Source organism: Phallusia mammillata, chromosome 1 (genome assembly GCF_965637545.1).
Source record: "Phallusia mammillata chromosome 1, kaPhaMamm4.hap1.1, whole genome shotgun sequence".
NCBI classification, from domain to species: Eukaryota; Metazoa; Chordata; class Ascidiacea; order Phlebobranchia; family Ascidiidae; genus Phallusia; species Phallusia mammillata.
The window spans coordinates 19075775-19101660 of NC_137252.1; the positions used below are offsets into that span (position 1 = coordinate 19075775).

The window sequence follows — 25886 nt, forward strand, 5'->3', positions numbered from 1 at the left end:
CTTTCATCCAAATGTGTTACTGGTGTCGTTTTGCAAGCTGGGGAAATAACTCGTTATTCAGCTCACATGGGACGAGCCTTGTTTCTAGTTCCTTGCGCTTAAATATCACTGACGGCCCGAAAAAAGGTGAAGTGCGATGAACACACTGCTTTACGCCCAGCAATTTTTTTGTTAGCCGGTTCTATCACAAAAGTCATGTTTTTCAGCTGGTTCTGTTACAAAAAGTACATTGACAGTAACCAGCAATGCTAACCGGTTCGCTGATCTCATAAAAATTCATGAAACGGTTCTTTTGAACCGGCTGAATCCCACCTGTAGAAGACTTATTGTGCAGAATTTATTAGCAAATGTTTTAAGAAGGGTCCTTGTTTGCTGTTTAAAATGTGAGCGTAATCTGCCTAGTGCAGTGGTTCTTAACCTGGGGTTCGCGGACCCCCAAGGGGTCCGTGAGATGGTTTCAGGGGTCCACGGAGGGAAATATGTTAAGTATCATTAACCAACAGAAGAATATTTTTAAGTTTCTCAACCGTTTTTACAATCCTGCATACGAGTGCACGCTAGCTGTTTATTACGTTTATTATTATTTGTAAAGTTATATATACCAGAAATATTATCAATTCGATGCGTTGGCCACTACAATACAGAAACGTCATTGATTTTAAAGGACTGTGAAGGCGGATTTAAATGCTTCAAAAGCATGACAGGGTATAATGCAAGAAACGTGAAACATAAAAAGACTTATGGTAAATGGCGTTGGGGGTCCGCAGACTTACAAAATTCATAAAATGGGTGCGTGACTACAATAAGGTTAAGAACCACTGGCCTAGTGGTTGTCTATATTGTGTGTTTAAGCGCCAGCTGTGCACTTCCCAGACAATCAAATTTTACATGAAATTTACATGAAAAATAACGATGTAACTTATTGTAATATTACGCTTAAATCTTAGAATTTAAAGTTTCGTTTAATTTGACTCATCAAATCCGTTTTAAGCTCCGAGTTTGGAGAAATCAAACAATTTACGTAATTTTTCTGAAATCCGTAGTATTATTTTGGACACCAAATTGCGTCGTGCTGGGGTTCATTCACGTAACAATGGGTTGGACAACTTGTATTTTATAGGACAGATCTTCCTCAAGCTTTTGAGTTGGATGACGTAGCCTACTTGACTGCCAGTTTAGTTTGACAACGCTGTTTTGTTATTTTCGTTCCTATAACCTGACTTTTGTGGAACACGGTGTTGCGTCATTTTTATTGAAAATACGTTTTTGTTGTGTGGAAATAGCGTTGTTGTTTATTACCTACCGTTTTCCAAAACCGTTGGTGGACTTTGTGTCATAAGAACTTTAGTTACAGTTTGTTTTTGAAAGGCGTATGGAATTCGTAGGCTTTATCCGTGCATTGGGCATATATTTGTATCTACGCAGCATTTAAATGGCACCCAAAACTATCTACAGTTCCAGCATATACAAATGTTTTAAATTATTCCGTCAGTGCTTGAGTCTGCTTGAGACTTGGACAAATTAGAGTGGCCTATTGACGGAAAAGATTTTTTTGGAAGAAGTTCCTCTGTCTGTGGGATTTGTTAAAACTGGAAAATCACTCTTTCGTTTCGAACATTTGGCTTGCTTGTGGGGTCTTTTATTTATATCCTTGGCGTCCATACTTGTAATCAACTAAAACACCCAGCAGCGCTTCGTTTTTTATATCTCATCTCCGTTATTCCTACCTTTTAGAGAAATTCAAGTTTTTTTTTATAAATCTCTCGTTTGTGTGTTTTCCCTGTCTTAAACCTTAGTCAACTACGAAGCTAGCAATTGTCAGAGGACATGTCCTCCTTTTTACCAAATGCAACTTTGTCAATAGGCCTACTACGGGGATATAAACAGTGGTGGGATTCAAATTTTTTGTCAGCCGGTTCTATCACAAAATTCATATTTTTCAGCCGGTTCTGTTACAAAAAGTCCATTGACAGTGACCAGTAATGCTAACCGGTTCGGTGATCCCATAAAATTTCGTAAGACGGTTCTATAAAACCGGCGTGAACCGGCTGAATCCCACCACTGGGCACTGGATATAAACATTGCCCAAATGTTGTCGTTTTTGTATTTTCTGTATTTCATTACGATTAAGCCATTACATACATCTTTGGTCAACTTAACTTAAATCCAAATAGCCTTTAAAAACCAACGGCTGTTTTAATCGCGCCTGTGCAAAACTTGCTTTGTTTTCGTTGCACTTTACTAGCACAACAGGTGAACGTGAATGTCCAAAACATTTGACAATACCGAATAAAAGCGACATCTTGTGGTTGCGGTAAATAATTTATTTATCCAATTTGGGGCATTTCATAAGTAATAGCGTCGAAACGCAAATGTGTGTGTGAAATCATAGTATACTATGTGAAATCATAGTATACTGTTAGTATACTATGGTGAAATACAGTTTAGCTATACATACAACTTGCGTGTTTGGGTTTGGATGTCCCCAAAACGATCTGTCATCACTCATCGGCAACCAATTAATTGTATCATCGGTCACGTGACCTGTTTGAATTGGGATTTGGGATAGCAGTTTTCAACAAGTGTAAATTTATTGTCGTTTTGTCGCAAGCTCTGTAACAGTGATTTTGCAGAAAAAGTGGAAATCACCGATTTATAGATTTAAACAACAGTTTCCGTAGTTTCAAAAACACCTGTGCCATAATTTTTGTGTGAGAAACTAAATAAATAAGTGATACATACAATTAACTTTAATCACTGTCTAAAATAAAAAAAACGTTTCTTAATTTATTTTTTCATTATTTAGTTTTTATCAGTTTCTATCTATTGTTTCTGTCCATGCAGTCTGTGTCACTTATTCTTTTTAATTTAAACTTTGGTATTGTTGCCTTGTTGCTAGAGCCTTTAGCGATGACCAAAAATTTTTTGATGTAACTAAAGAGAATATGATTTGAAAGCAGCATTTATTTTAGAGCCAGCACATATTGAATATGTCACATATTTGATAAAAAACTTTCCTTGTTGCTAGAACATTTTGCAAAGACATTCTGTGACAGTTTGACAGAGTACAACCAACGCTATGACATTCATATGAATTTCAAAATACGTTTATTAATTTCTGTTTATTTTATTTTTTCAATAGAATCTATTTACAACCTACTCAGAAAATAAAAAAATAACTATTTAAACAACCAACTCTGAGACTAAGAAAGCTGCCACCTTGGGTAAACAATTTGTTAATGGCCTTTGACATTGTACACATTGCCAATGATGTGTTTGTTATAATTAGTCATGGCCCACTAGTTTACCGTAGCCCCATAAGCCTGGCCAAGTCTGATTTTTGTGGGTTCACTGTTATATGTAAGATCTTTGAATGGACATGTAGGTTATATAAAAGGCCTTAACATCCAGTCTGCAGTATATAGCAGTTCCCAACAAGATCTTGTGATAAAGAGGATCCAGCAGCACTTTGTGCTAAATTTTTGCGGTACAAAAATTTGCAAAACTAACTTAAGTATGCAGATTGGATTAATAGTACAACTCTGTCTGTACATGTTACTGTAAATTCTGTTGCTGGGTTCTGGCAAGATTTGTTAATGTTGAACTTCTGTATTATTTCTTGGAATTGGTTTTATTGAATTTGTTTAGAGTCCAATTAGTGTTTTGTGTCTCTTTGTGTGAATGTGACCAAATCGGGTACATTTAAAACAAAACTGTAGTTTACAATAATGGCTGATGAAGATGAATGGAAGAAGTTGTCATCTGACCAAAAAGTTCAACATACAGTAAGCACTGCATCTTTTACTTTGACTGGTGTATCATTAGTTAAAACATGTTTTTATAGTCATGGAAAGCCAGAGCGGAGGGTTACAAAGAGTGCATTAAAAACTTTCAAAAGTATGATGAAAAAAGCCCAGAGTTTTCCAAATACCTTGGACTTGTAAAAAAATTTGTCACTGACACAAATGAACTAAATCGGGTGCAAGGTTTGCAAGCCACACTCCTCTTTGTTCAACGAGCCCACTGTGCAGGAAAGTAAGTCTACATATATATGCACTTAACAATGCATTAACCAAAAGTTTCTGTAATGTTTTTTCATATGCCATGTGTAGTGTAGTACATTCTATAATGTGACAAAAATGTTTGCTTTTTAAGGACTGGTGGAGAAGTCATTTCAGGAATTCTGGCCAAGTGTTTTAACAGCAAACCTAAGTTACGAGAAATGGGCATTGAAGTTTGTGTAATGTACATTGAGATTGACAAAAATGAGTTGGCTATTGAGGAATTGCTAAAGGGCTTATCTAACAAACAGCCCAAGATTGTTCATGCTTGCTTGGATGCCATTGTAAAGGGCCTGTCGTAAGTGCAACTGCTCTTCGTTATTTTTAATTTTAACAAACCTAAAAATACTTTTCCTCTTGTAGTTGTAGAATGCAATTATCAAATAAATACAAACTATGAAACATATTGATTAATAATTTAGCAGGATTTGGCTCAATGTTTTTAATTGTAATATAGTGTAAATACATAATAACTAAACTATATTATTTAACGAAAACACAAAATCTGTTTTTAGAGAGTTTGGCACCAAAGTAATATCAGTGAAACCAATTATCAAGCAATCAATAAAGCTGTTGGACCACAGGGACAAAAATGTTCGAGAATCCACAAAATCCCTTTTTGTTGAAATCTACAAATGGATTGGAACAGCCATACAAACACCTTTACAGGGCATTAATCCTGTAGTGGTAAGCAGGCTGTGTTAAGGCATTTGTTAGTTTTATCCAATATTGCATTAGAATCAAATATATTTTAGTTTAATAAACAAAATTAGTGTCTAATTTGTATTAGCAGGGGCAAAATGGCAATTTCATCCTAATAAACAGAAATCAACGCAAAAGTTTTTTTTTCATTTGAAAACTATTATTTTTTTCTGAAAATATTTAAAGAATCTCACATTGAATTTAAATGAAACATCGAACATAGTTGGTCTATTGAATTTCTCAAACAATGGTTACAATAACAAAGATCGAAGAATGTATCAATTGTTAGTCTTTTTCTCCTGTTGTGTACTTATATCTTCTGTCCCTACTAGGCATTTAAATAGACACATGATACTGTGACATATTTTCACTGTTCACCGTGTTGTCTCAGAATGGTTGTTGTCAGATATCAAAATGATGCCATATTGTATGGAGTGAAAAGTAGTTGTGTTCTTACCAAATCATTGTTATGTCTTCATATTCTCGAATCATAACTGTGTTGTTTGCTAGAACAGGGCATGTTTTGCTTATTTATAGTGTCTGTTATTTAAATTAAGTTGTATTTGCAAAGGCAAAATATTTTGAAGAGTCCTAGTAAAAATGTCAAGTTCGCAAGAAGAATTTGGTTCAGTAATTAGCATACAATCTGTTCAACCATCTAGCTGTGAAGTGCAATATCAAGAAAATAATTTGTCAGATGAAGAACAGTTGTCTCAAGTTAAACTGCAAACTGCTTTGACTGAGGACCAAAATGAAGAAACTAAATCAAAGTTACCATCCAGTGAATATGATGAGCAGGTCCAAGATGCAGATTTTAAAATCAATGAGGAACATAAACAAGATGATAAACCTGAAATAAAATCCAACTATCAGGAAGAAACAAATCCAGAAAATGAGATTTTGTACAAAGAAAAACCTTATGATGCTGTTGCAAGATTGCTGGCAGTGGATGGCTTTAAACGCTCGCTGAACTTTTCAAATCCCAAAGTCTTAGTCAACAGTGAAAATGATTCTGGTGATAATTTGCCAATATTATCTGTAACTCCCAAAGCATATGAAAGGTTGACTGTAGCATCAAAGATTTCTCCTTTGGTAATGTTGCAAATGTCATACAGCCTACATTGTATATAGGTACTAAAAGGGCTTTAAAAATTTGCCAAGAGTACTGTGTTTAATTTATATGCATTAAATTTTACATGTTTTTTTTTAATCATTATTGTCAAGTACAGAGGCGTGTGACGTAGATTTGTACCAGTTGAATTAAGCAGTAATCAAAATGTCAACAGTCGGCTGTAGTTGCATTTGCTGATATTAGAAAAAAACTTTCAGCTGGACATTGCATATCTTTTATTAATTTTGGAATGTATACTTTTAGTTTTGTGATGATTAGGGCATATATTTTTTGACTTGTCAAAAAAAGTCAAAATTTTGTCAAAATTTTTAGAATAGGTCAAAAATTGTCAAAATTGTTTACAAAGTCAAATTTTTTTACAAAGTTAAAATTGTTTACAAACTGCATTGTCGTGGTGTTGTAGAGGTTGCACTGCCAGCAAACTATTTGTTTTACACCTTGTAGCCTACTTTATACTGTTGTAATTGGCCCATTGCCCCAATTATTGCAAATCATAAACCATCAAGTGAGTGAAACAATTAGGTTGATATGGCGTGATGCTCAACACACCTCAAAACGTGCAAAATTTTGGTAGTTCCCAAGTCATTTTATGGCAGCTGCAGGTTAGGTGCAGCTCTTGCTTCGGTTTTGCTTTAGATACTTCATGTATCTTTCGTTTGTACAAATGTATTGAATAATTTTCGTTGTGTCTTAGCTGCAGTTTTTTGGCAGTGATTTTTAATTAGCTCATTCCCTTTTCAGAATAGGTTAGGTCTATGTTCAGATTTTTGCCCTTCTCTTAGACTTTTGCACATTCTTTCGTTCTAGTTAGATTAGCCTAGCCATATTTTAACTTTTTGAACGATAATGCGTAATTTAACTACTTGAATTATTCATAGGTCAAAATTTTGTCAAAAAAAAGTTTTTTAAGTCAAAATTTGTCAAAATTTTCAATTTGTAGGTCAAAATTTTTCGTTTTTTAGGTCAAAAAATAATTGCCCTAGTGATGATCCATTTTGGTGTGTAACAACATTTTTGTGTTGTAGCTGAAGGAGTTGGAAGTTGAGTGGGAAAAACTGGGATCAGGGGGAAATGCAAAACAAACTAGATTCATGAGATCACAACAAGATCTGCGAGAAAAAATGGAGGCCAAAGCTGCAGAATGTGAACAGGCTGGTGGAGGTATGAGAAAACAAATCAAAAAGCCTTAGAGTGGACATGTGAAATGTAACTATTATGTTTTTGTTAGATGCCGAACAAGGTGATGTAGCTGAAGTTGTGGATCCTTATGACTTGTTGGAACCAAAAGAAATTCTTTCCCAATTGCCAAAAGGCTTCTATGAAAAAATTGTAAGTCTCTGTATTTGTCAATCCAGACTCTGTTTTGGAATAATTTCCTACTTTTTGAAATCTTTTTTTTTGAATCCAAAACAAATTTTGAATTATTTACCCAATGGGTGTGCAAATGGAAAGTATCACAAAAACAATCATTAAACATAAGGGGACCAATTTTATTATAGAGCGTTAAAATTAAACTAATTTTTGACAAGTTACTATTAAAAAATAAAATAAAAAAGGTGAATTATGTACCATAAGGTATGCTTAGGCATTGATTGTGGATCCATTTGTTGGTGTGCAAACTATATGACATAATAAAATACCAAATATATATGGTTCTTGCTGCCAGGTAGGGTGAGACTATGTCAAAGCTTGATTTTTCCAAAGTGATAAACTTAAGCAGCTCCAACCTGCAGTAACTGATAGCTTGAACTAATTAACAGTCATAAGACAAATTCTGGTGTTGTCAATACACATGCGGATAAAACAGAAACAAACAAGCAAAATGTTTTGGGCTAAGTTGGCCTTTGTCACTTCTAAAATAACTCTTTTTATTTTTTAATTGCAGGAAGAAAAAAAGTGGCAGGAAAGAAAACTTGTTTTGGAACCTTGCGAGGCACTTACTTCATTTCCCAGAATATCACCTGGGGATTATGGTGACTTTGTCAAGGCATTAAAAAAGGTATAATCCCCTGTCCATCCAAATGTTTGGACTTACGTTTTCATATTGTTGTTTTTTTCTCAAAAAAATACTCCTTAGAAATGTTTACATACGCACAAATTACACATCTTTTATTTTAAAGGTTGTGTCAAAAGATACAAACATAATGCTGGTTACAATTGCCGTCAAATGTTTGGGTGGGCTTGCAACTGGCCTACGTAAGAAGTTTCAACCCTATTCCATTCTGTGTTTGGACGCTATGCTGGAAAAGTTCAAAGAAAAAAAAATAATGGTTGTTACTGCTTTACGAGAAGCTGTTGATGCAATATTTTTATCTGTAAGTTATAGTTATAAAACTATGTTAAACGGGGCATTCAACAGAAATAAACATTTTTTTGACAACTGTGTTAAACAGAAAACCATTACAGTACATTCCTGTTTTCGAAAATTCACTTTTGTGGAAGCTTTGTAACAAAGATTACTGACAACTTTATGAATCCAAATTGCTTGGCATGGTCTGATGTTTTAGATTTCTGTAGATTTTTTATCCTAGCAGGATTTTATGGAGTAACATATTTCCTACACATAGTAACCACATGAAACTGCTGTAAGTCACATACTGTTAGATGGTCATCAAGAGCATGACATATTTAGTTTTGTTACCCTAAAGACAGGTAAACATGAATTAACCAAAAAGTATTTATCACAGACCACAATTCAAGCTATCTCCGAGACATGTGTTGAGTTTTTGCAGCACAAAAACCCAGCCATTCGAGCTCAAACTGGATATTTTTTATCAAGATCCTTGTCCAAGACTAAAGCTGCCTTAATGAACAAAGCACTTATGAAACTGTTTATTCAGCCATTGTTAAAGGTAAAACACATTTCTCATTATAAATCTCCTAAGCAAATAAAGTTAAAGATTGCCAATGAGTAAAATGGCAACTTTTGCAGTTTTGGGGTTTTATGTATGAAACTTTTAATTCCATTGCAAATAATTAGATAATGTTGCCTGTTTCACAAATTTTGTTTGATTGTGCTTGTTTAGAATATTGACCACAGTACTCCAGATGTTCGGGATTCTGCATACCAATCTATAGGGATGATGTCTAAACTTGTTGGTGAGAGTAAACTTCAGCAATTTATTGGCGACCTTGATAAGCTCAAACTTGACAAGGTAATTGTTTTCTTTGCATAGTTTATTTTTTCAGACATCCCTTTTTACATTAGGTTTTGTGTGTGTTCACTAAAATGTTGTGGTAAAGGTTGTTTAACATTTTCTTGGTCTTTCACTATCTATGTGCTACTGTAGATAAATGAATATGCCGGCAAGGCAGTTGTTGGATCAGCAAAAGCAGCACAAACCAATGGAGGTGCGAAACAAACCCCAGCACCAGAAAAAGCCACCACAAGTAAACAAGTTACTTCAAAAACTGCAAAAACAGCTCCAGCGAAGGTAAAGTTTTACCAAACATGTTTTTATGTTTGCTGAGAGTTTTGTGTTTTTTTTTGGATAGACGACCACTTCATCTGCCAAACCAAAAACGGTAAAAGGTGGAAAAAAGGCTACACCCAAGTAAGATGTGACTAAGAAAAGTAAAAAAAAATAATTATAAGTGTGCATATATATGACTAGGTAGCTGTTTAAAATGGAAATACAATGCAAGGGTTGTCTCTTATAACTAATATGGTCACTTTATCACAGGTCACAGAGTGTTGAAGTTGCATCAGAACAGGAATTGGGTGATGAAGCAGTAGAAGAATTAGTATCAGCACATATTTCTGCTGAAGAAAAATCGCAAATTACAAACATGAACTGGAAAGAAAGGCTTGCTGGTTTACAATCAACGTTTCAGGTTTGTTTGGCACATAAACATTATTTTACAACTGATAAGGATTGAAAGCTTGTTACATCTAAAGACCATAGCTACTGAATGTATAATAAAAGTTGAACTTGTATGAAAATATATATTGTTTTTTTGCAGAAATTAAAGATGCTTGAGAAAAACACAATCCCATGTCAAGCGTTTGTTAGATTTCTTTCATTGAAGCCAGGATGGAAAGACAACAATTTTAATTGCCTCAATGAAAAATTCAAAATTCTTGAATTTCTTGCCCTTAATGCAAAATTCACAAGGTAAGTTAATCAGACAAGCATTTGGATAAATGCACAAAGCATTCAAGCAAATTTAGTTGTCAACTGTACCAATTCTGGTGGATAAAGTTTGTTTAGTTGTATCATGAAGAACACAAATCTATGGTTAGTTACCAACAGTTTCAAAACTACCTAAATCCATTAAATTATATGGAAAAAATAAAATGAAAACAAGTGTTTTGAAAGGGCTGTATAGTGGAAACACTTAACTGGAATATTTTCAAACAACAAGAACATTTATTGCATCAAGACTTTAGGTTCCATAATAATTTCATTAACTATTTATATACTTTTTCAAAGAACCTCTGCAAATGTTTGTCTTTCTTCAACTGTTGATAAAATTGGGGATGTGAAATGTGGATTATCTGCTAAAACTGCACTGTCTGCCATTTGCGAAGCAACTCAGTTTTCTTGGGTTGTTGACCAGGTGATTTACTATCTACCCTAAAAGTTATTTTAATAAAGCATTCACTTTATCACATAAAGTATGTGCAAAGTTTGATATAAGGCTTTTAAAACTTGTCGTCTTTAAATTTTTTTGTATTTTAGGTGATTGAATGTGCTATGGGTCAAAAAAATCCTAAAATTCAGAGTGAATCTTTGCAATGGTTTGCTGCAAATATCAAGGAATTTGGTCTTACTGGGGTGAATGTCAAATTTGTCATCGATAAACTGAAAGTTGCCCTTGCTGCTACTAATCCTGTGAGTGTCTGTAAATTAACTTTTTACATTTTAGGTGTTACTTAAGTGCTTACTACCTTTGCTGTTAAGCAACAGATTTAGCTTCAATGACTGACATTTAACTGAACTTGCCTCTTTTGTTAATGTTTGTTTGAATATAAACATGAATTTAGTTTGAAGTGGGGTATATCTTAAAATTTCATCAACAATTTGTACAATGTTTTTGACAAATATAACATCAAATAATGATTCCGACTGCCCCCACTTTGTTGTAAGCATCACAAACAAGTTGTGATGTTAATGTACTTTTAGTTGTATATAGTGTTATAAAGACACCATTGACATAATAGTGTACATAAACCAAATGGCTTGTTCCAGATTTTAACTTTGAAACTGAAGTGTGTTTTTACAAGTCTGGTATTCTGTTACATGGCCGTGCTGAAACTGGTATTGCTTTATAATAGGCAGTAAGGACAGCTGCATTATCAGTTATTGGAACACTGGCAATGTATATTGGGGATAAAGTGAGAATGTTCTTTGAAAGTGAGAAACCAACACTTCTTCAACAAATTGACTCTGAAATAGAAAAGGTAGGAGTAAGGGTGTAGTATAAATCACATTTACATTACATTACCCAAAACTATGTTGGTGAAGTACGGTTTGTACCTATTCTATTTTTTATGTTTTTTTTTCTTTTTTGACTCACTTCAAATTATTTCCTATAATACAAAATAAGGTGAAAGGTTCGAGTCCACCAGCTCCAACACGTGGGACGAAAACATCATCAGCAGCTGATTCAGTTGATGCTGCTGCATCCGACGATGAAGTGGAGGAAGCTTTTAATATTGATAACATGGTCACTCGAGTAGATATCAGGTTGGTACATGTCAGGAAGTTTCATACTAAATAAATATATTACCATGTAAACAGATTTGGCCAACCTAAATGCCAAGCCCTTTAGTTAATATCTCAAATTTCTTTACATTTATTTTTTGTTGGTTGGAGTACTGCCTGGCATGGTTGCAACACAATTTGTTTTGGTAAATATTTGTTAATACCAGTGTTTTTCAAAGTATGGTCACAGCCCAAAAAAGTTTGGTGGCAAACAAAATTATTGGTTACCTGTTTTTGTAAGAAAAGCATCAAATTTGTGCCTTAATCATTTCTCATGGTTTAAAATCATTTTATAAATCTGTGTTATTGCAAAGTTTTGTCAGTTGTAACTGATAATGCATAAATTACTTGATATATATTTTTTTCTTTTTTGATGGCCTGAATGATTTTTTTCGTTAAACCTTTACTTTTGATAAACCGCCCCAGTTTACAGAAAAATTGGTGGGGAAATTCACAAAACTTAAATTTTGTAAACATTTGAGTCACTCTCTTTCTAAAAAGTTTAGAAACCACAGCTATGCAACACACCACAATTTTTTAATCATCTGCAGTTCGAAGATTACTGATTCTCTTATCACTAAAATGTCGGATAAAAATTGGAAAGAAAGGAAAGAGGCTCTTGAGACTGTCATTGGCATCTTGGATGAGGCAAAATTTGTGGAAGCCAACATCGGTGATTTGCCAGTTGCATTAAAAGCAAGACTTGTTGATTCAAACAAAATTCTGGTGAGTTTTTTACACAAAAGAGTAGCAGGGAAATTTTGATGATTACGCTGCTTGGTAGTGCTCTCACAAGCAATGTGATGGAATGAATGTTTTGGTACAGAATATATGGGTTTTAATCATTTCACTTCAATGACAAAAGTTACATTCAAAGAGTTGGATAAATCAGAGTTCTTTGTTAGTGCAGTTCACTGACATTTGTTAAGTGCGCTGATGGCTAGATTAATTTTTAAAAAATAAATGAACTTATCCGCATCTTGTATTCCAGTTAACGAAATATTCTATTTATCATTTGTTTTGATTTGCCCAGCTAACAACCACTGTGAATATCCTAACCCAACTGGCAAAAGCTCTTGGTCCACATTGCTCAAAACACCTTCCTATAATTCTATCTAACCTGATAGCTGTGCTTGCAGACAGCAAGGTAAGGATTGTCCTACATTTTTTTGTAAAATATTGTTTCACATTCGAAGCCTTATGTGAAATGAGTCGTTAAAATTGGATTTTATTGTAATTAAACAATTTTCATGTTTAGCCCCAAGTACGACAAGCAGCATTAAAATGCATGGATGAATGGTCCGAGAATACTAAAATATCAATGTGGCTTGAAGGCGACAACATTTCATCTGCACTTGCTGTGGCCAAACAAACATTCTTAAGAATCGAGGTATAGCATAAAATTCTGGTTGCCTAAACCAGCGCTTCCCAACCGGTGGGACGCGAAGCTTTTCAAGATATTACCATACCAATATAGAAGTTTAAAAAGTTACACAGTTCGTGAGAAGTTCTCAGAAAGAACATACTTTCAAGTTTAACTATATTTCTCTAAAATATAATATTGCTTGCTATGAAAGCTGCATAAGATTTCATGTTAAACACAAACAAAATGCAATTGTCACGTCACAGCAGTACTTAAACTGCAATTGTCGCATCACAACACTACTTGTATTAGTAACTATAACGAAATCAAAGACATGAAACAGTCTTAACACTGAGACACTAAATGCTGCATTGCGTGTGAGCTTGTCTCCTATTAAACTCCGACTTGATCTCATCATATCAAATCATCAAGCTCAGGCTTCACATTAACACAAGTATTGCTTGTGCGGTTATTATTTTTCTTTCTTAATTATAGTTCTTTTTCCATTGTGGTTTTGTCACAATATTCAACGGTGGTCCGCCAAATTTTTTTTTAAAAGTGGGCCGTGAGCTGGAAAAGGTTGGGAAGCACTGGCCTGTCAAGTTTGACAAAATAAATAATGTGTCACATGGGCTCAGATTGTGGTTAGCTCATTGCGAGGGTCTGTATGTAAACTTGAATAGAAATTGTTACCGGATGTTTTAACAGTACCACAATTTTGTTGTTGCTATGTTTAGCTCTTCAACTGGTTATCAGACAAACTAGGTGCAGCGAAAAAGTTGCCGACTAGTTCAAAAGAGGGTTTGGAAGGCTGCATTACTGTCCTTTACTCATGTTGCGAGGACAGAAGTGGTGAGGTCCGTGCAAAGGCACAAGCGTTCATTCCAGTCATAATGAAACACCTGTCTTATGATAAAATGCTACATGGTACATCCAAACTAGGGGTAAGTTTGAACTGAATGTGGTGAATATACAAACCATATCTACAATATTCTTACTTAGCACCTAAATGGTAAGCACTTTTTGACAGACACAGGCCATAATCTAAAACAGGTCTCTACATTGGTGTGTTTGAAGTTTAGAGCTTCATTACCCATGTGAAACAATAAAACTGCAAAAAAATCTTTTCTAGTTGTTTCTACTTGTACACTATTTTCTTTGTTTCTATTAAAGCTTGTTGGTTTTTTTTTGAAAATGTGCGTTTAACCATTGATTGTGATTTCAGGCTTCTTCCAAATCAACAATCGTTGCTTTGCTTGAAAAAGCCAGAGAGCAAATGCCTCCTCCCCCTGCAAAAACAAACAAGAAAGCTTCAACAACAACAAGTACAACTAAACAAGTGGTTGCAGAAATACCTGACAAGGAGGAAACAAAAACATCAAACACTGGCACAAGCAAAAATCAAACTGCTAAAGAAAAACGAACAACAAATGTAATAACTTGTTTGGATTTGCATATGATTTTGTTTGTAGGACTTCATATGTTGCCTCTATAATCTACTTTACATCAGTATCATGCTCTTTTTGGAGGAAGAGTCATTCCATTAAAAGTTACATGACCTTTTTTACAGAAACGACCGACAACGACATCAAAGAAACAAGCAGCTGAGGAAGATACTTCACCACTTTTCATACCAAATCAAAATGGAAAGGAACAAAGAATGAAGGATGAAATTAAACTGAAAGTAAATTAATAATCATATGCCTGCCATAAATGACTGATTTTTCATGCCTCTGGTCTGGGCTGTTTTGTGTGTGAAAAAACACAGCGCTTAGTAGTGAGGATTGAACTCTCAGTAATAATGTAGCAGTGTTATTGAAATTTCACATATTACTATTTTTTTTATGTCGGTACATTTACATGTTTCTTGACATGTTTGAAACATGACATGTAAATTATGTTCATTAGTTTTTACTTTCACTCCTTAAAACATTGTTAGAATTGTAAAGTATTTTCCCTTGCACTACCTAATGCCCCAGTGGAGCAAGAATCTCTTACTTGTCCCTTGCTGTATCCCTACCACCGCAATAACTTAGTTTTGCCATTTATTTGTCAGACAATCAAGTGGAACTTTCCTACTCCTCGTGAAGATCTGGTTACACAACTACAACAACAACTTGTGCCTTGTGTCAGTTCCACGCTGATGTCAGAGATGTTTCATGCTGATTTTCAACATCATCTGAAAGCAATTTCAATGTTATCACAGGTACATCACATAAATATATATCCACTTTTCCAACCCACGCAAATAGTGCTCTTAAGATGGAATTTTTTGAAATTTTACCAATCACAGGGTTTTATAATAAATTTTTAAGCAAAAGTTTTAAGTTTTGCTAAAATCTCTAGAAAATAATATAGCAGTTAAAATAATTGGTTGGTTGTATTCTTTATTTTTTTGGTAACAGGCAATGTCTTCGGATTGGGCTTCCACTGTTAACTGTATGGACATTTTATTGAGATGGTTCACACTGAGGTTTTATGATAAAAACACAACAGTTCACATTAAATGTTTGGAATATATAAAAGTTCTGTTTGACAAACTGATTGAAAACTCCTACAAAGCCAGTGACTATGAACTGGCCTCTTTTCTTCCTCATCTTATGATAAAGGTGAGAAAATTGTTTGGTACAGGTGTAATAGTTTGTTTCAACACTTCGATGATTTTTCTTTAATACGAAATAACTGAAATGTAGAGAATTCTTTCAAACTAAACAAATTTGTGGAGTACATTTTTTTAATTGACAATATATATTAGATTGGGGAAAATAAAGACAACATTAGAAAAGCAGTGCATGGAATTTTAAAACAAGTGTCAAATGTTTATCCGGCAAGTAAACTTTTCAACTACATTATGGATGGAATTAAATCAAAGAATTCCAGACAGAGATCAGGTAAATTGTGTTTTTGAATAATTGGAAAAAAGTTGGAGATATCAAATACATTACTTGTCATATCACTGCTAAACATCTTAATTTCTTGCTAAACAAGGTCATGTAAAACTGTTTATTGAAAAACACTTTTAAAATTCGGAAGACATTATGCTTCACTCTAATGGACTTGTTTTCACATTTCCATGCAGCTTATGCGAACTGTAATTTCATGTTTAAATTGTTTAGTACCTACAACATTCCTTTTATTAAACATTTGACCCACAGTCATGGACTTATTAGTGTTTTTAGCATACCAAAAGGGCTATTTTTGGAATTTCAGAATGTTTGGACCATATTGCATTGTTGATTGAAACATATGGGGTTAGTGTCTGTCAACCTTCAGCTGCGAAAGCCCTCAAAGAAATTGCAACAAACATCAGTGATAGGGACAAGGGTGTCCGCTCGTCTTCCCTTAATGCGATTGTTGCTGCATACAATGTTTCTGGTGACATTGTTTTTAAGCAAGTTGGAAGAGTGAGTAAATTTTATTATTGCAACTAAAAAGATCATTATACATGTTCTATCTTGACCAATACATGCTACGAGTTACCAAACTATACTTTTTGATATACAGCTAAGGCATGAAAGCATTTACATTTATTGCACTTTATCAGTATATAATATGTATGATCTGTTATTACCTTTGTTTTACCAAACCTGCCTACTCATTGATTTGGCGTACTCCACACCTTTTAAAAATGTGGCAATTATGGGTCCCCTTCCCTGAAGGGGACACATTTTGATTTCACTTACCGGTAGTTTTTTTTTCTTTTTTCTCCGGTGAAGTTTGCCCATGCAGTTTTGGTATGAAATCTTTGATGTATTGAGATGAAATTTTTACAGATGGTAGATACAGTTATGTAGCTGTGCCATCTGCTTCGTTTAACTTGATAACCCCAGTATTTACCCTGCTAGCCCTAGACAGTTTGTTCATTGTCCCACTTTAAGTTGTCGTTTGTTGTGTTTTACCCTGTAGCCCCAATAGTTACCTAGCTAGCCCCCTAAAATGAGTGAGTTTGTAAACAATGTCGGAATTGGCTGAAATTTGGATAGCTTGTAGAGTATGGCATTTATAGGTGTCGATTGTTGTGTTCAACCCTGTAGCCCCAACTTTATTTTTACCCCACATGCCCCTAAAGTGTAAAACGTATTTATATGTTACTGGGCACCACAAACAAAAGAATTCTGTGGCGCAATAGTGTTACAACAGCAACCAGTTGTATGTTACTCTTGGTGGGTTGCTTGGTAAAACACCTCTAGTGGTCGAAATTTTAAACATTGACAGATTGGGCTAAAATTTTGCAGTACTATTGATTGAGGTTTCATATTTTTTTAGTTTAGCGTCAAACCCCATTAGTAACCCTGCTAGCCCCCTAAAATGGGTAAGTTCATAAAACAGTGTCGGAATTGGCTCAAATTTGGGTAGCATGTGGACTAGGGATGGGCCGAGCCGAGCCAGAACCCGAGTACTCGAGCTTTGCTGTTTTTGATGCTCGATGCTCGGCCAAGCAGTTGCACAAACTGACCCGAGCGTTAAACTTGTATATTCATGCCCATTTTTTGTGACGTCATAATGCACCGAGCGTGATCGGCCGAGCACCGAGCATTAAAGTGAGATGCTCGGTGCTCGACCAAACAGAACATTTGCAGTTTTGGCACATCCCTAATGTGGACCATGTTTATCTCTTGAAATGCACTATTTCTAACTTTACATGTGTGGGGACCCATGAGTTTCTGCCTGCAGAAACTACGAAGGTTATAAAAGACGATGGCTAATATGGGACCCAATGCAAAATAAGCATAGGAAATATATTTATGTTTTAAAATAGGTTATAGTGGAAATGCAACGACAAAATGTGCTAAGCCACCCTTGTAGTTGTTATTTAGCTATTTAGCAAATACAGAAAATTCAAAAAGGAGGACATTTGGGTATCTTTTATTGTCCTTGGAGGACAACTTGCTTTTCGTTAAAAAGGAGGACATGTCCTCCAAACAGAGGACATATGGTAGGCCTAATACTACCATTGCAAAATAGGTTGTAGTGTATATGCTATAGCAAAATGTGCTAAGCCCCCATCTAGTTTAGTTTAATTTTTTTGTCCAGTTGCTGCATTAATACTTGACATTTTGTTTGTTTGTAGTTAAATGAAAAAGACATGAGTATGTTGGAGGAACGAGTGAAACGCTCAGGAAAGTTTAGCGAAAATCCACCTCAGCAAGCTGTGAAAGCACCAGCTTCAGCAACAAATGTTGTAAAGAAAGAAAAGGAAACAAAATCCCAACTTCCGCCATCTAAGCAACAAATTGCCCAACCTGCACCAAGGTATGAATGGGTTCTTTCTTACGTTTCCTCAATATATCAGTACCCAACAAATTGTGATATTCTGCATCAATAAACTGGTGTTTTTTTTAACTTCGACTAAAGGTTTTGAAGAACGTATTGGGCAGTGGTATTTTTCATTAAAAAATCTACATCAACAGAACAACTAAATGCAGATTAGCAAGTGCTCATGTCCATTTACTGTATTTTTGATAAGTTTGATAGTAATTGTCTGGTTATTAACTTTTTTAAAGCCATTCCCTGAATTCTTTGTCTGAGCATACATCAAGCACAGTTGGCATGACAGATCCACTGCAAATTCCTGAAGTTGCTGCACTTTTATCGCAAATTCAAGAAGTGAACATTGACCAATTTCTTGTACCTATTGAGGTTCCTGATTGTATAAAAGAATTCAGGTAAATCCAATGTCATCAAATGTATTTCGTTGCTTTGTTCCTTGATCTGTTGATGTATTTCACTTTTAGTTTTTTTCTGTTTTTAGAGCCAAGCAGGCACAGGAAAATTCTAAAAAAACTCTTGATGTTGTAATTTCACAATTGGCAAGTCCACAGATAGATGCAAGCACCACAGCAGCTCATCAGGTAGTATCATGTTATATTGACCAACAACTTAATGGTTGTAGTTTTTTTCTTGGTACTTTAGCCTTAAAATATGTCACCTTTGCTTGTTTTTGTAGAGTGTTAAACATTATTTTTGCTTTTTTGTCTAAAAATAACAAACAACCATCAAGTCTGTCTCTTTGAGATACAGGTACAGCTCTGCTTTCCAACAAATTGTTGTTGTTTATCATTTCAGCTTTATGCCGTAATAAGCCGAAAAGACAAATGGCCAATGCTTGAGGGAAAAATGGATGACCTACTTACTGCTACTTGTACACAGCTAAGAATGATCACTGACAGGTAACCTATGCAAAAGTGAAAAAAATCATGAATTTTACCTAGGAACATTGCCCAAACTTACATTAAGGAGCTCCGAGTAATGCCCAAGCACTTCTTCATCATTACAATACAAGGGTTGAAAAGTTTGCCTAACTGTAATTATATGAACACAAATATATAAACCTCCATTTTCAATAACCTCTTTATTACAAGCCTGAAATTAGAAATTTCCCTCTTTGGTGACCCCCTGACTCTTAAACTCTCACACAATGTCGTGATGTAAGATCGGGGAGCAGTTGATAGGCCCTTTGCTGAATTACTATGTACTGGTATTTAGTAATAATTCTGGAATTGATTTCATTAACTTTGTGTTTTATCTGAATCAGATATTTACCGATGATTCTAAAAGCACAGGAGAATAGAGAAGTTGCTGAAATTTCAAATGAGAGTTTTTTTTCCCTTACAAAGTCAAATTTTTCTGTTCTGATGTGTGTAAGTAATTTGTTGTAAATGTTAAAGATTGTCAACAACTTCTGTTTTTAACATTTTTTTCATGTAATATTTGTAGCACATGGGTGTAATGTTTATTATGTTGGAAGGTAAATTACAAGTTAAAATCTTTGCAATATTCAAATATATCACTTGACATTTTTTCGTTGGATTTCAGATCTTTTCTGCTCCTGTTCTTGCTTCTCAAGCATCAGTTTATGTGATGTTTGACTTGCTAAGGACAATTGTTCAACTTCTTATCAACGAACAACTAAACAGTTTATCTGAAAAAGATGTTGGAAAACTTACTCAAACCATGAACATGCTGGTGCATCGAATGCTTGAAAACTGTGATCCTACTGCGATTTCATGGTAGATAAGCTGTTGGTAAATAGGCATCAAATAAATAATGACTTGGGTTACCACTAAGTCAGGGCAATTAAAACCCATGCATTTCTGTCTGCATTAACTGTCATGCAATAAAAAGCAAAAAAATAGATCATGGTAAATGGGAAATGTACTAGCTAAACAGGCCACATTGAATTGTTGATGACTACATTTTTTGATTTGTATGTTTTTATAAAAACAATGTTTTTTAGTGCGATTATTCGTGTACTTCATGATAGCATGGAAGCTGCTTCAAAGTCTTATGCTGATGTAGTTGTTAAGGTAAATACAATAGTTTTTGCATTTTAGCCAAATGCCATTGTTTACAACTGAATGTAACCTAATTACTGACTGTTGTTTCAAATAGCATCAATTCATTTTTTGTGCCACCAATGTGTTTGAGTAAGTCAAATGTGTTTTATCTGTAGTGTTTGTGGAAGTTTGGTCGTTCAGTTGAAAGCCTGGTATCAGATAAAGGACCAAGCAGCACTGGTGATGGGTTTCAGCAACAACAGCTCAATGTAAGACCATGAACAAGTTCTTGTAATATATAATTTTTTGGATAGGAAATGTTTTAATGCTCAATATAATCCATTTTTATTCATTATAACTTTTTAAAAATGTGCCAAGTGTTTCCCTGTACAGTTTGTTTGATTATGGTTGATCTATTTTGCTTACTCTTATTAAAAAATATATTGAAACCACGGATTAAGACTATATACATGGATATAATATTTAACCATTAATTTAGAGATGTAATAACAGATCTGTAAAGGGACCTCAGACTTTTGTGGACTCTGTATAGCTGTTATTCCTTACAAAACTGTAGACCCTACTTAAAAACATTGTCCTTTTTTCAAAAAAAAAATACATTACAAAAAACTTGCAAACTTATTTCCTTATCTTTGAAAACCTTTCTTTCTTAATGCTTTCCACTAGATCTCACAACATATTAAGTCCAGCAAAAATGTATTAAAAAACAACAGTGATAAGTACACCTGTTTGTCTTCACAACTAAAAATGCAGTATTGTTTGTAGATTGCAGCTTTGATGGCTGAGATGGACAGATTCTGGCGATTTTTTCCTAAGACTCATCCAGTTTATGCAAGAATTGAAAATGACTTTCCTCTACGATCCGTCAAAACTGTTGTTGTCATATTCTGTAAACAAATGGGACCAAAGGTAAAATAACTAACCATAGGTAATTCTGTTGGAACAGGCCAGACTATGTAAACTGTAAAGTGAGCTGTGTAATCTATCACTCATCTTCTACTTGCATTATTTAACATCTTTAAACTTGCCCATGTAATCTATTCCGTGTAAAACTTTTGTGTAGGATTTGCAGCATAGGGTTTAGGACTCTGCCACTTGTATCTACCACCTAACAATGCTCCTGTTTTTGAAGCTTGCAGATCACCTTTACATGATTTCCAACCCGGAGTCGTCAGATGTAGTTGCCACTGTGCAGAAATACTCGAAAATGTCAATGGGTGATATGAAGCGACGCATAGCTGTGTCATCTGAAAGAAAGGTTCTTTTATTTGTTGCATTTAAAAATGAGTACCGAAAACGTTGGCTTATTCGAAAGAAATCTCTTTTATTAACGAATGTTTGCGTTTTCCGATGCATGCCTACTTGGTTGTTCTTTGCTAAAAGGAGAGAAATCGTAAAAACAGTGCACCACTATTTTTTGACCAACTATTTTTACAGGAGAATATATACTCATTATCAACAAAGAGTTTGGAAGCTAAGTTGTCAGAAATATTCAAAAAGGTTGGCCACTGGCGACATTGTAAGCAGGTGAGCAAATTACATTTAACGGATTTTTCATTAAATAAGGCTTTTTCCTGCTCATTTTTGTTCTATTTAAAATAAATTTGGCATGTGTTTATTTGAGTTGTTAAATAAAATTTTAAATTCGCATATTAATTATTTGGTGTGAAGGACGCAAAATACTACGAAGTCAATTGGTCCAGAGAACTTCTACTTACCTTTGCATCTACATGCAAATATGGTTATTTTAGCCTACAAGCCCCTAAAGTGTAAAACGTATTTGTATGTTACTGGGCACCACAAACGAAAGATTTCTTTGGCGCAATAGTGTTACAAGGGCAACCAGTTGTATTTTGCTCGTTGGTGGGTTGCTTGGTGGTCGTTTTTGCGCCATGGCAGCTAGGGGCTTGTTAACAGCCCTATGACGCCAGAAACATTAACGGTTGTTGCTCAAAACACCTCTAGTGGTCGAAATTTTAAACATTGGCGGATTGGGCTGAAATTTTGCAGTACTATTGATTGAGTCATTGTGGTTTCTACATATTTTTTAGTTTGTGTGTTGAACCCAATTAGTTGCCCTGCTAGCCCCCTAAAATGGGTCAGTTTTTTAAAACGTTAAATAGGACATACTTCAAACAATATCTGGGGTGAACCTAATTTTATAGTTTGTATTCTACATAGTATTATTATTTAAGCCCAGTGCCGATCACTGTGTTTTACCTTACAACACCCGACTTTCTCATGGTTATCTCTTGAATTGCATTATTTTCAACTTTGCATGTGTGGGGACCCATGAGTTTTTGCCTGCAGAAACGACTAAGGTTATAAAAGATGGTGACTAATATGGGACCCAATACAAAATAAGAATGGGAAATATATTTATGTTTTAAAATAGGTTATAGTGTATATGCAAGGGCAATATGTGCTAAGCCACCCTTCTAGTTTTAAATATTCTAAAACAGTTTGATTGGTGACTACAACTAAATAATGGAATGTGATTTCAAATAGAATCACCCTTAGAGAGCATCTGTTGATTTCCTGGGTCATTGTGAATGTAAACTTTTCAATTATTTTTTTTCGCAGGGTGTGGAGGAACTTTATGATTTCCAACAAGACAATCCTGGTTTTAATATTAAACCCTATCTTGACTTGCTCGACGTCGCGTACAGGGATTATGTGAAGCTTGCTTTACAGAAAGTAGAGTCTGAACGAACTGGTAACTTATATAATCTCGAATGCTTCACAACTACGTCCTTGCGTATATCTGACCATCTTTTAAATTTTCAGGTGTGCCAATACCGGAAAAGCCCCCAGTTAAAGACCTATTTGCATACCTTAATGTAAGTAGACAGTTTGTTTATTTCACTATCCAAAATATGACGGTAAGAATATTTTTACTATTTCCTGCATACCAGTTGCCATAAAAACAATATAGCCCAGCCAGCCCAAGGTTCTGGAACCCAAATTCTTTCGAAGGCCAACTAAGCACCATAAGCAGGAATGGCATGTCAACGTGTTTGTCCTAATGATATTTATTACACAAAATATTGTTTGGTTTGGGACACTTCCGCAAATATGATCGAAAAAGCTTCTGACAAAGCAGCAATATAATTCATGTAATCACTCTTGCAGGGTCTGCGGCAAAAGGCCGGTCTTCCATCGTTAAGCAGAGAGCAAATTCGAGCTCAAATTGACCAAGAAAAAGACGCTGATAACTGTGTACAGACAAAAATACTTGCTCCAAACACAACTGCTAACCAGTCTCAGGTATGCGTCACTAACACTGTCGTGCAGTCATCTCCTAATACTTTTTTTAAATTTTGTAATAATTTGTTTTTTCCTTATGTAAAAATCTCGTCTACGAAAAACTTCTGGAAAATCTAACGTATTTTTGCAGAACTTACAATCAGACGTTCCTACAACTTCGACCCGTACTGGTCCAACGTCCTCTGGTCTAATGGATCTCAAACGCCGACTTGAGGAAATTAAGCAAGGAATTAACCGCACATAAATTTTACCCCTTAAAACGCTGGTGCTCTCCTCCATTCCATGAACTAGTGAAGATTACTTACTACCACTGCCGATTATTTTTGTTCCGACTTAGTTTTCCCATAATGATGTATAAAATTGTGTGCGTTTTGGAATGCTGCGCAAATATATATTTACCATTTCTCTTACTTTTCTTTGTATTGAATTTCGTTGAGTACAATATGCGCCATAATGTTGTGGAAACATTTTGAGGGTTATTTTAATTTTGAAAAAAAACGAAACCATAACTAGTAACACTGTCTAAATCATTTATTATATGTTGTGTTGGCAGTTTATTGAAGTTACGATCAAAAGCACTAAATTCGTAATTTGTCAGAAGTAACACATTCATCTTTATGTGAGTAAAGACGGTACGAGAAATAAAAAAAAAACTATTAAATCATTCTCTATGCTGGAGATTCCTTTCCGTGTCTCCATTTCCCGTAACCTGGACGGATTCCGCAGTAGTTCATGGTTTGAATTAGAAAATTGTGTCGCATTTTGTCCCAGTCGTCCTTCATTTCCTGTTTGATGAAATTTGCATGAATTTCGTCCTCTGAAATGTTGGCAAATCTGGGCCCGACCGTTTGGGAGAGAAGCGTTCGTGTGGTGACGTCGAGCAGCTGCAGTTTCTCGGGTGTGATAACTCCAAGTTCGAGATCAGTGTGCGAAACAACTGAGCACGAAATAGGTTTGCGTTCGAGAATGCTGTCTTCTCCGATAGAATCACCAGCGTCCAATTTACCCAGGAGCACACTTTTAAAAACACGTAGCTGCCTCCCGTTCGGCATCGTTTTTAAAGCCTCAACCTGCTTAAATACATCACACTTGCCATAGCGAATAAACGCAACAAAAGGAGCTATGTCGCCTTCAGCTACAACCACACTGTCAGCGGGCAGGTTTCGCCACTCTATCAATGTTGCAAGTTTGCGAACAGAGAGCCCTGGCCAGTTTTTGTAAAACGGACATGATTGGACAACACTCATTTTTTCATTCTCTATCCTTTGGTGGACTTTCTGCAGTATTCGTTTATAGTCGGCGGTGGAGATTTTCAGAAACATACATGGTTCCATTGTCATAACAGATAGAACTTTGCTGTTTACTTCCCTGTCTTCAAGCTTGACCAATGAACCAAACCAGTCACCGACGTGGAGTTTTATGTGGCGGTGGCGTAGAAGTGGCGTTGGACACGCAAAAAACTCAGCGTCATCCTGGTCATTGGCTGATAAAACTTTTCTTAAGTAAGGCAACGTTTGCGGGAATACTGTGCCTTTTAAAATCATGTGTAATCCAGAATTTCCAAATGTCGTGAGCCCAGCTTCCGGTACTGTATTTAATGTTGCAACTGTTGCCAGCTCACGCAAAACTGGGTACCTATGTTTGCTATCGTCGAGAATAGATGCAAGCTCGGTAGGCCAAACTTCTTTGAGCACCCGGTAAACTGCTTTATGTTCTCGCCGCGTTCTCTCAAATGGTAGTTTTTTCATTAAATTGCGAAGAATGCCAATATTGCGTTCTCGGTTGAGTACAAGGTCATCACCTGATAGTTGTGCCGACTTGGTATCGCCATGTTTCCTCAGTCGCGATATATGCAAGCGGATATCATGCGCCAGTGGATTGTCATAAACAGTTGGTGGGTCTCTTCTAGTTTGGGTCGATACTCGATCGCGTTTAACGGCAAATCTAGATCTTGGGCGACCGACATGGGCGTGTGCTGAATCAAACGACTTTGTACTCCTAGTTGGTATTCCTGGTTTTGGTCGAATTGGCTGGTTAAATATGCTTCTGAACTTTTTTAAAAATAAATCTTCGTTGTCCTGACCACGAGTAAATTCTGTGTCATTGACCACTTTTAACTGATTATAATTAATGACAGGTAACATTCTTACGGAGCAACAACCAACTTTCTATCCTGCCTTAGCCTAATGTGGTTGCTGGGGCAAATGTTACCCGAACCCTTCCAACAAAGCGACGACGCGCAGTTCCAGCGATCGAGTGTTTCAAAGGGTCATTGTGTTCATAGTAAAAGTATTCTGTAATAAATACGTCACATCTTTTGTTGACTTTAAGTTAAGTTTGCCATGTTACACAATG

At 35.4% G+C, this 25886-nt stretch overlaps 2 protein-coding genes across 2 annotated transcripts; one reads left to right on the forward strand and one right to left on the reverse strand.

Annotated features, from left to right (window-relative positions):
* Positions 1-3622: 3622 nt before the first annotated feature.
* Positions 3623-23941, forward strand: LOC145218618 (cytoskeleton-associated protein 5-A-like). The gene is made up of 43 exons (XM_080086028.1): positions 3623-3785; positions 3845-4035; positions 4156-4359; positions 4577-4748; positions 6921-7056; positions 7124-7224; positions 7781-7894; positions 8016-8210; positions 8583-8747; positions 8922-9050; positions 9186-9329; positions 9391-9449; positions 9579-9729; positions 9859-10010; positions 10329-10455; positions 10578-10730; positions 11174-11299; positions 11446-11585; positions 12155-12329; positions 12637-12750; positions 12862-12993; positions 13704-13910; positions 14192-14398; positions 14537-14650; positions 15023-15172; positions 15372-15575; positions 15722-15857; positions 16177-16370; positions 18038-18219; positions 18471-18632; positions 18719-18818; positions 19033-19136; positions 19502-19607; positions 19783-19976; positions 20204-20273; positions 20420-20512; positions 21030-21173; positions 21397-21522; positions 21702-21791; positions 22848-22980; positions 23052-23104; positions 23397-23531; positions 23662-23941. The coding sequence occupies exons 1-43, from the start codon at positions 3729-3731 to the stop codon at positions 23773-23775; spliced, it is 5955 nt and encodes a 1984-aa protein (XP_079942154.1). The 5' UTR covers positions 3623-3728; the 3' UTR covers positions 23776-23941.
* On the reverse strand, positions 23826-25859 carry LOC145218651 (cyclic nucleotide-binding domain-containing protein 1-like). The gene has a single exon (XM_080086059.1). The coding sequence runs from the start codon at positions 25673-25675 to the stop codon at positions 24200-24202; it is 1476 nt and encodes a 491-aa protein (XP_079942185.1). The 5' UTR covers positions 25676-25859; the 3' UTR covers positions 23826-24199.
* Between the last annotated feature and the right edge of the window lie 27 nt (positions 25860-25886).

What these genes read in the sequence shown, in the direction of transcription:
- LOC145218618 (XM_080086028.1), top strand. Translation starts at nt 3,729, where the DNA reads ATGGCTGATGAAGATGAATGGAAGAAGTTGTCATCTGACCAAAAAGTT. An exon ending in AAGAAAAACGAACAACAAAT is followed by an intron (nt 14,399 to 14,536) that starts GTAATAACTTGT and finishes CCTTTTTTACAG; the next exon opens with AAACGACCGACAACGACATC. An exon ending in TTCCTCATCTTATGATAAAG is followed by an intron (nt 15,576 to 15,721) that starts GTGAGAAAATTG and finishes AATATATATTAG; the next exon opens with ATTGGGGAAAATAAAGACAA.
- LOC145218651 (XM_080086059.1), bottom strand. Translation starts at nt 25,675, where the DNA reads ATGTTACCTGTCATTAATTATAATCAGTTAAAAGTGGTCAATGACACA.